The following is a 9,334-nucleotide window of genomic DNA, read 5'->3' on the forward strand; positions in this document are numbered from 1 at the left end:
TAATTATCGAATTATAACAAAATAATTAATTATTGTCTTTATAATAAAATTATATTATTAAATCAAATATAAATTACTTCGTTATTGAACCTAAATTATATTATAATAAAAAATAGAAATTTTAAATAGTTACTTTAATACTAATATCGATATATTTTTGTCAAATTCCTATGATATTTTCAAATATATATTTTATTTAAAAATAAAAACATCTCGCTTTTTCAAAATAACATAAAACCATACTATAACATCGACTGAGATAAAGAATAAAATGAAATATTAAAATAAATATGTATTTCGCTGTATTACACGAGTACCCTTGTATTTCGTATAAATAAACTCATAAGATAAAAAGAAATACTACAAGACAAAAACAAAATAGTAGTTCTTTGAATCAACATATGCATACATACATATGTACATACATACATACATGTGTAAGTATATATATATATATATATATATATATACACACACAAACACATTTTTTTATGTGTATATATCTATATATATGTCCACCAACTATATGCTTAGCTTAACCCTGAAGAAAATAAAATAGAATAAAAAGAGGGGAAGTTGGAAGCATTTCTGAAGAGAGTGAAATGAGACTGTTATGTGGGTGTGATGAAGAAGAGGAAGAGTTAAGCCGACAGGAAGCGCCGGGAGCCTGCCCGCAATGTGGCGGCAAAGTCGCCACCGTGGACTGTGCACACAAATGGAGGTTTTGCTTCATGCCGATTTGCAATATCACCAAAAGAAGATACATATGTACACTTTGTTCCAAACGATTGGTCTTCATGTACTCTTAATTACCTATTTTTATCTTGTACCACTGGTTGCATCTTTTTATGCCAATTAGACTGGTTCTTCAAACTTTTATTTGTCTGTTTTTTAACCGTATATGTCCGGATCAACTTGTTTACACTTCGATTAATCTTCTAGGGTTTGGAGAGTTGTTAGAAAACCTGTGGCCTCACAGGGACTCGAACCAATGACTTATGGGAGGAGCCTTAGAGCCCCAAGCTTTATTGTCATTTAAACTAATCCCTCAAGGTTGACGCATGTATGAGATATGAAGTCCGGGATGTGTAAGTTGCTATGAACAAGTTCAACCATTCAGTTTTGATTGGTTGGTTTAGTTTTGGTAGGATATATGAAACCCTTTTTTATAAAAGGGTCTTTCTCAAGAGAGGGAGGTTCTATGTGTATATATACATGTTTGATAGTCCGTTTCTAGCCAATGTTGGACTCCAATACGCTCTCTCAAATGGAGGAGAAAGGATGCATGAGTCAATAGGTAGATCTCGATTTTGATACCATGTTCAGAATTGTGAAACACTTTTAATATGTTTATAGCATGTGATTCGTATAATTTATTGTTAGTGTTTAATTAATATACTACAATGTGCACTAGTTTGAGGTCGGATTTCATATACTGGTATAACGATTGTTTTTCTTTTGTTTGTGTGTTTATAACATGAAGTGTATTTAAGGTTAGAATTAAAAAATATTACCATTTTATGAGGTTACTCGCTTTTGGTAATAAGATCTCTTTATCTTATAAAATACAAAAATGGTCGGATAATAACCCAAAAAATAAATTGTGTGAATGTGATATATGGGGACCAGGGACAGAACATCATATTGATAGATTTGAAGTCATGTAAGGACTATTTATTTACCACTTAATGATATGAGTGATTTATTTACCACCTAATGATATGAATAATTTATTTGTGGAGCCATAGGTGTGTGTTTGTTTAAAATTTGATTAAAAATCAAATGACTAGATTATGAAGCCATCGAGGGGACACGGAGTCGTCTTCGCAAGCTCACGGACCTATAAAGAGAGGAAGGGTGCACATGCTCACGTTTTATTGGTGTGATGCAATGGAAAAGAAATAAGAGTTTTGAAAGGTTTACCCGTTTTCTTTTTTCCTTTTATGCCCTTATATTTTATGAAGCTAAACTAAAGATATAACTCGTGGTTTCAGGGTTGGTGTATGTAGTCGCGGTAAGGGCCTTCCTTTGGAAGGACATAGGCTCAAACTTGCTTGTCACAAATATTTTCTTATTTTTCACCATTTAATTTAAAAAATTTAGAAGAAAAAATAGCTGTAATGGTGGAACACAATACCTCTCCTTGAAAAGATAAGTAACCGACTAACAACTTTATAAATTTTTGTAAACATTTTTATATATCTATTTTTTATAGTCAACTGGTTTGCTTGAAAAATTTTATAGGTCTATTCACTATAATAAAAATTGGTTTTATGGGACACATAAAACGTCAAAGTATCTTAATGTAATGTTTTACATGACTTAAATTTATACGACCAAACCCAGAAGGATTCTATCTAGAAGTTTTACAACAAATTTATAGAATGTTTATGAGCGTTTTAACAAGTTTTGTAAGACGCTTTTAAAATAAAGTGTTGTATTCGTTATTTTATACGACATTATTTGAAAAAAAATGTCATATAAAGAAAGGTGTTCTTATAAAAAAGATGAGTTTTTAGGACACTTTTCAAAATTATCCTATAAAATAACTAATACAATGTTTTATTTAAACCGTCCAAAAACTTGTTAAAATGTCTTATAAATCTATTGCAACACATTTAGATTGACCGTCTTATATTTTGATCATTTAAGTTCTATAAAATATTCTATTAGGACGCCTAGACATTCTGTGTATTGTATAAAGCCAATTTTGTTATAATGACCGTTGCGTATAGCCTTAATTCTCGAACTAAATAAACCAATCTAAAAGAACAACGACATGATGAGGAAACATGAATGCTAAAAAGACTGATACCTACACTTTTATTGCTCAACTTCTCTATAATTGAGTTGATGAATACAAAGAGGGACTACCATCTACGCATACTTCTTCATAGAACTATCTAAATAACACTATCTAGATGTTTATAAGAAAGGTTCTAGTTACATAAGTACTTTCTCTTCTCTTGGTCCTTGCTTGAACTTTCTTGATCCTTCTCAAAGGTCATGTGATTGATCTAGAGTATATTGGCTTATCCAAAACCCTCATATGAAACATGATAAAGGGGTGACTTTATGCATTCATCCAAAAAAGAAAAATTCCAACCCTGCCTTTTTATTAAAATAGGCATCGCCCAAACTTAATGATATGAATGGATTATTCGATCATCCAACCTTGTCGTCTGGTCTGGTCCTTCTTCCCGACGGTAAAAAAAATGATTTTTGTCTACAAAAATTATTAATGGAAATTTTCGTCTTATCATCTAGAAAAGACCAATGGTTCGGTAGAATCCGATATTTTTTAAGAAAATACAAACGGATCGTCCAGAAAATATCTGGGTAATCAATCATTGATTTGAATCACCCGGTAATAATTACCCACCAACTTTTATAATAGCTTTTGACGAATCACCCTTTAGCGACATATTTCTAGAGAAAAACACGTAAATAAATGACGGGTGTCGACTCCGGCAAATAATAGAATTTATAAAAAATAAGTCTATTATCTCTAAAACATAACTTGTGATAGCGATAAGTAGGATCGTTTCCTCAGGAACTCGGTGTTAACCATAAGTCCAACACGTAACCAGATGCAAATTCATTAAAAATAATATGTATATATATATATATATGGGGGGGGGGGGGTTTGGAATATTGATAAATGGCCTAAATACGCAAATTAAATTGAGAACTTTAAACAATAGTGAATAAATTCTAGTGATGAGTATAACTGGTTCTTTATCAAATCAGGTATCATTGACTTGTATAAAAATATTTTCCCAATGGATTTTAGACCGGTCGTGAGTGTCAACACGTGCGAAACACTCCGCTTGTCTTTATAGTTAAACTAGCACGTGGAGCTCGATAGATTAGTTCCTAATTGATTAAGTTAATTCTAGTCACAAACGTAAAATTCAACCTACCAATTGCCTTAAGCAATAAACAAGCACCAATCCTAACTAATGAACGGAAACCCGAACATTTAAGCTAGATTACACAGTCCTATAATGCAAATCAATGGACTTGGCTGTCTATTGATGCACTATTTGCTACCAAATAGAAATTAAGAGCAACTACAGATTCCTAATTACAACTAGCAATTCGAATTTAGGCTATAGGATTCAATGGATCCTTCTCAAAACCAAAATCCCAAAAATGAGGAACGGTTTTGAACAAGAATTGCGCAAATAAAATTCAATTAAGTTTCAATGTTAAACAAGTCTGAACAAAATTCAATAAAAATTAGCTATAATCCCATCACTATAAACAAAAACTTAGCAACTCATAGTTCTATTTTGAAACAGAAATTGAACTTACAAATGGTAGAAAGCAGTAAAGTATGAAGAACCCTAGTCTGAAAAATCCATATTCGACTCTAAAATCTGGAAATCGATTTCAGTTTCTTCGATTTCGGTCCTCTAATCAATCTATGCTTCTCCCTCGTTAAAACTTGGTTCTGCCCTCTCTTCTGATCGACTTCTTCTCTCATTCTGTCTCGATCGACCTCTCCTTCTGTTTACGGTTCTGTCCTGCTCCCCGTCTCTCTCGATAGTTTTTGCCTCTAAAAAAACTTCTCTCTGGTGATCGTTGTCTCTCAATCAATTTCCCATTCTTTTTGAACTCCCCCTGCCCATGTCCCTAGCCTCTGCCCATGTTCCTCTCTATCGACCCTCTTCTTCCTTCGTTCATGGCTGCTGCTATTTTTTTCTTCATGGGCTTTGCTTCTTGGGCTGTTGTATGGGCTTTGCAGCAGCTGTTTGGATGGTGTTTGGATGCAGCTTGGCTACTTCCATTTTCCTTATCCGTAAGGCCTGCTTCCATAAGATGAGACCTAAAACAAATGATCAAATTGTCCTTTTTTTTTTCTTCTTCTTAAATGGCCTCATATAATTAAATATCAACTTAAGTTAAATTGGACATTTTTAAGCATCTACTTAACATTAATTGAAAGGTAAGTTTGACATAAAAAATGTATAAACTTGTACTTATCAAATTCCCCCACACTTAGATCATTGTCCGTCCCAAAAATGACTTGAGTTAGCACGTAGTTATAAAAATCGAATCTAACGAGAATGTCAACACATATAGCATATCATGAGTTTGAGATTTGCAACAAAGCATTRAAAAGAGGATGCACACGCAATCAAGTAGACACAAGCTAATCTCGAGAACTCTCATGAATGGGATTAACAAAGCAACACTCGATTCATTCCTTGGGTTAAAGTATATCGCTCAAATCGTCAATGCTAGTGTACCTACCATATACTTGAAAAGTCTCTCACCCTCTATTACTTGGATAAAATACATGCTTATAAATCAAAAGGTCTTAAAAGGTGTAATGAAAAACAAGGCTTTGGGTACGGTAGGGAAATATTTAAGAGAAGTGACTAAGACCTAACACCAACGAGAATCCGACTACTCAACCACACTTTATGTTATTTTTTAATATTTTTTTTACATAGGTCTTTTGTATCTATCTTTGAAGCTCATTTCTTTTCAGACGATAGGGAATAGAGATGAAACGCTTATATTCAACCATATTGCCATTTTCGTTGTCTATTTTATTTCTTTTGTTTTTTATTTTTTATTGACGACGTAATTTTTCTCTTTTTGAATTTTCTGTTTTTTTTTTTCAATCTTTCCTTTCATTTTTTCTTTATTTCCTTCCCCAACATTCAAATTCTACTTTCAAGTATAATGGGATAAGGATCACTCTATTGGTGCTTAGTCGGGTGAGTTGTGTTTGAGTTGGTTTATGATGTGGGCGACAAACACAATAGGCTAAGGCTCAAAGTGGTGTACAAAAGGGTAATTATAGCATAAAAGGGTAGGCTAAAGGCTAATGGCTTAACATGAAAAATGATCAAACGATGGCCTTTATCATATTTATTAGCAGGTAAATATCATGTAGTCTTAAGGAGAGAAGGATCAAGTTCTAGAGATACATATCTAGGCATGACGTAATTACACAAGAAGTGAATTTAAGACTAAAATTATAATTTAGTCAAATAAGCTCAAAGTCTCACGGTGTCTAGCTAGTTCAAGATATTAATAAAAGTAACTTTGACTGATATGCTACCACTAATCGACTCTAAGTGCTATCAATCAAGCTCAATCATGCTATACATGCATCCAATCGTCATCAACAATTTAAGTCCATGCAAACATGCTAACACATTGTCAAAACAGACAAAGACCCCCATTTAAGCACAAAATTTGCAAAAAGCAAATATTTTACCCCTAAAGCCATTTATATACCCAATTCATGCAAATAACCCCCATCCCCACACTTAATTCATACATTGTCCTCAAGGTATGCAATAAGTAGAGGATACTCTAAGCAATTAAGGAAAAGTACAGAAAACTCCTTATTTGATGAGTGACCTTCCAATGTAAGAATCCGTGGAGATGGGCGCGTCTCTTCGAGCGTCCAACATCCGGGGTGAACCTGAGAATACATAAATCTAGGAGTGAAACTGGAGAATATAAAAGCAAACTAAATAACTGAAAGCAATAAATAATAAGAAATGGAAATTCATGGGTTGCCTCCCACGCAATGCCTTTCTTTTATGTCTTTGGCTAGACCATACTAAGTTCAATTTTTGTAGCTTGGCGTGTCCAAAGCTACCCTCTCTAAATCCCCTCCATCAAAGCCTTCATAGAACGGCTTTAGCCTATGGCCGTTAACTTTGAAAATCTGCCCCGTAGATAGACTTTGTATTTCTACTGCACCATGCTCAAAAATAGTTAAAACAACAAAAGGTCCTATCCATCTGGACCTTAACTTACCGGGAAATAACTTTAATCTAGAGTGATAAAGGAGAAATTTCTGACATTTAGTGAAAGACTTACGTGAAATACGAGAGTAATGGAACGCTTTGGTCGTCGCCTTATAGATGCGAGCATTTTCGTAGGCGTCGTTCCGTATCTCCTCCAACTCTTGAATTTGAAGCATCCTATGCGATCCCGCTTCATCCAAATCCATATTGCACGTCTTCACCGCCCAATATGCCTTATGCTCTAATTCCAACAGGAGGTGGCAAGGTTTACAGTACACCAACCGGAAATACCAACCAGAAATGAGACATACCTATAGGCGTCTTGCAGGCCGAACGTAGTCCCACAAAGCATCATTATGCCTCAAGCTCCAATCTTTCCAGTTGGGATTCACGGTCTTCTCCACTTGATCTCTCTATTTGACACCTCCACTTGTCTGTTTGACTGTGGATGGTAGGCGGTGGAGATGCGACGGATAACCTTCTACTTCCTGAAAAACGCGCCGATGACCTTGTTGCAAAAATTGGTGCCTCGATCACTGATGATGGCCTTGGGCATCCCGAACCTRGAAAATATGTGAGATTTGACAAAATCTGCAACTACACGAAAATTATCAGTTCGAGTGGCCTTTGCCTCAATCCATTTGGATACATAGTCAACGACCAAAATAATGTAAAGATTACCACAAGATGCAGGAAAGGGTCTCATGAAATCCATGCTCCAAACATCAAAAATCTCAAATACTAGCATAGGAAATTGGGGAATTTGATTCTAGGAACTAATATTTCTCATCAGTTGGCATCTCATGCAACTCTTACAAAAGCGATAACAATCTCACATAAGGGTCGGCCAATACAACCCACTCTGAAGTACCTTCTGGTATGTTCGCTTATGGCCGAAGTGGCCCCCACAAGCATGGGAGTGACAAAACTGTAAAACAGACTGAAACTCCCCTTGGGGCACACATCGTCGGATAACTTGGTTTGAATAATGTTTCCAAAGGTATGGCTCTTCGCACATGTAGAGACGAGTCTCTATCCTAATGTTTTCTATATGGGGTCTAGATAACTTACCCGGGAAACTCTTTGAAACCAAATAGTTAACGATGTTTGCGTACTATGGGGGTTCTCCCGAAACGGAGAAAAGGTGCTCATCTGGAAACTCATCAGTGAGTGGGCTTGGCTCTTCATCCAATACTAGCCGGCTAAGGTGGTCGACAACCAAATTTTTAGCTCCGCTCTTATCTCTAATCTCCAAATCGAACTCTTGGAGTAAGAGAATCCACCTTATCAATCGTGGCTTTGCGTCTTTCTTCTTGAGCAGGTACTTCAATGCGGCATGATCTGAAAATACAATCACTTTAGTGCCAAAGCAGATAAGATCTAAACTTTTCTAAAGCAAAAACAACTGCTAGCAACTCTTTCTCGGTGGTCGAGTAGTTGAATTGTGCACTATCAAGTGACCATGATGCATAATAGATAACATAAGAGCTCGTACCATCTTTCTGTCTGTCACACCCCACTAAAGCGGAATCATGAGATGTAACAGGCAAACGAGTCATAGCAACAGTTCATAAATAACACTATTTCAAGTTGTTCAAAATAAAATGTATCATCGACATAACAGGAGTTAGAATTTACACAACGTTCACAATTACATCAAAAACTTGACTTAATCGATCTTGGTTCAAGTATGCTCCCTTAAAATCCAAACCACTCACTTAGAACCTGAAAAGCATGGAAATAAAAACGAGATCAACTACAAAGAGTTGGTGAGTTCACGGGTTTTCACATGCATAAAACATTTCAATGCATAAACCAAGTAATARCAAACTTATGCGAATTCTTTGCACTTAATAAATGTAAATCCCTCGCAATGTAACACTTGAGACGCTACTGAGCCTTACCTGACCAATATGCCCCATTAATTTTCGAACAACAAGAAGTAGCCCGTTCACTACTTAGGTCCCAAGGTTCGATAAAGCACTAATTCAGCGGTGGTCCAAATCCCACATGATTAGGCTAGAAAACATAGGTAATTGTGCACCCCTTTCTGGGTGGGACTGTCAACACAATAGCGGCTATCCACAATACCACGGCCCGAGGATGTACCCGAGTTAACAAGTAGCGTGTACGGACGGGGACTTTTATTTGGAAACATATACTCTCAAGCGCATCAATTTAGCATTTATTCTAAGTGCGGAAACAATTGTCAAAACAAAACATAATGAACCTGACTAAGAAGTTCCTTAGCCCAAGAGGTTCCAAGTAAAACTTGACTAAGCAGTTCCTTAGCCCAACGGTTTTGAGCAAAGCATCGACTAAACAGTTCTTTAGTCCCAATATTTCAAATACATAAACATGCAAAGTTTACTCAATTTCATGCTTCCCCCCCAGAAAATATAAAAAGCATTAAAAGTGGGGTCGTGAGAACTCACTTGATTGGCGAATATCCGTGTGTTTCCTCTAGGGACTTGCTATGCTTGCTCGAACTTCCTGACAGACCAACCAGCGCTATATTAACTTAATGGTTTCCTGCCTAAGGTAGATTCAAGTTG

At 35.7% G+C, this 9,334-nt stretch overlaps 1 protein-coding gene across 1 annotated transcript; it reads left to right on the plus strand.

Moving 5' to 3' along the window:
• The first annotated feature begins 556 nt into the window (after window positions 1-556).
• Window positions 557-873, plus strand: LOC112504902. Its single transcript, XM_025108857.1, has one exon. The coding sequence runs from the start codon at window positions 603-605 to the stop codon at window positions 807-809; it is 207 nt and encodes a 68-aa protein (XP_024964625.1). The 5' UTR covers window positions 557-602; the 3' UTR covers window positions 810-873.
• Window positions 874-9,334: the final 8,461 nt, after the last annotated feature.

This window comes from Cynara cardunculus, unplaced genomic scaffold (genome assembly GCF_001531365.2).
Source record: "Cynara cardunculus var. scolymus isolate 2C unplaced genomic scaffold, CcrdV1 Un_Scaffold_7266, whole genome shotgun sequence".
Lineage (NCBI taxonomy): Eukaryota > Viridiplantae > Streptophyta > Magnoliopsida > Asterales > Asteraceae > Cynara > Cynara cardunculus.

Bases quoted from the DNA above. Each gene is read 5' to 3' on its own strand.
- LOC112504902 (XM_025108857.1), top strand. From the start codon at position 603: ATGAGACTGTTATGTGGGTGTGATGAAGAAGAGGAAGAGTTAAGCCGA.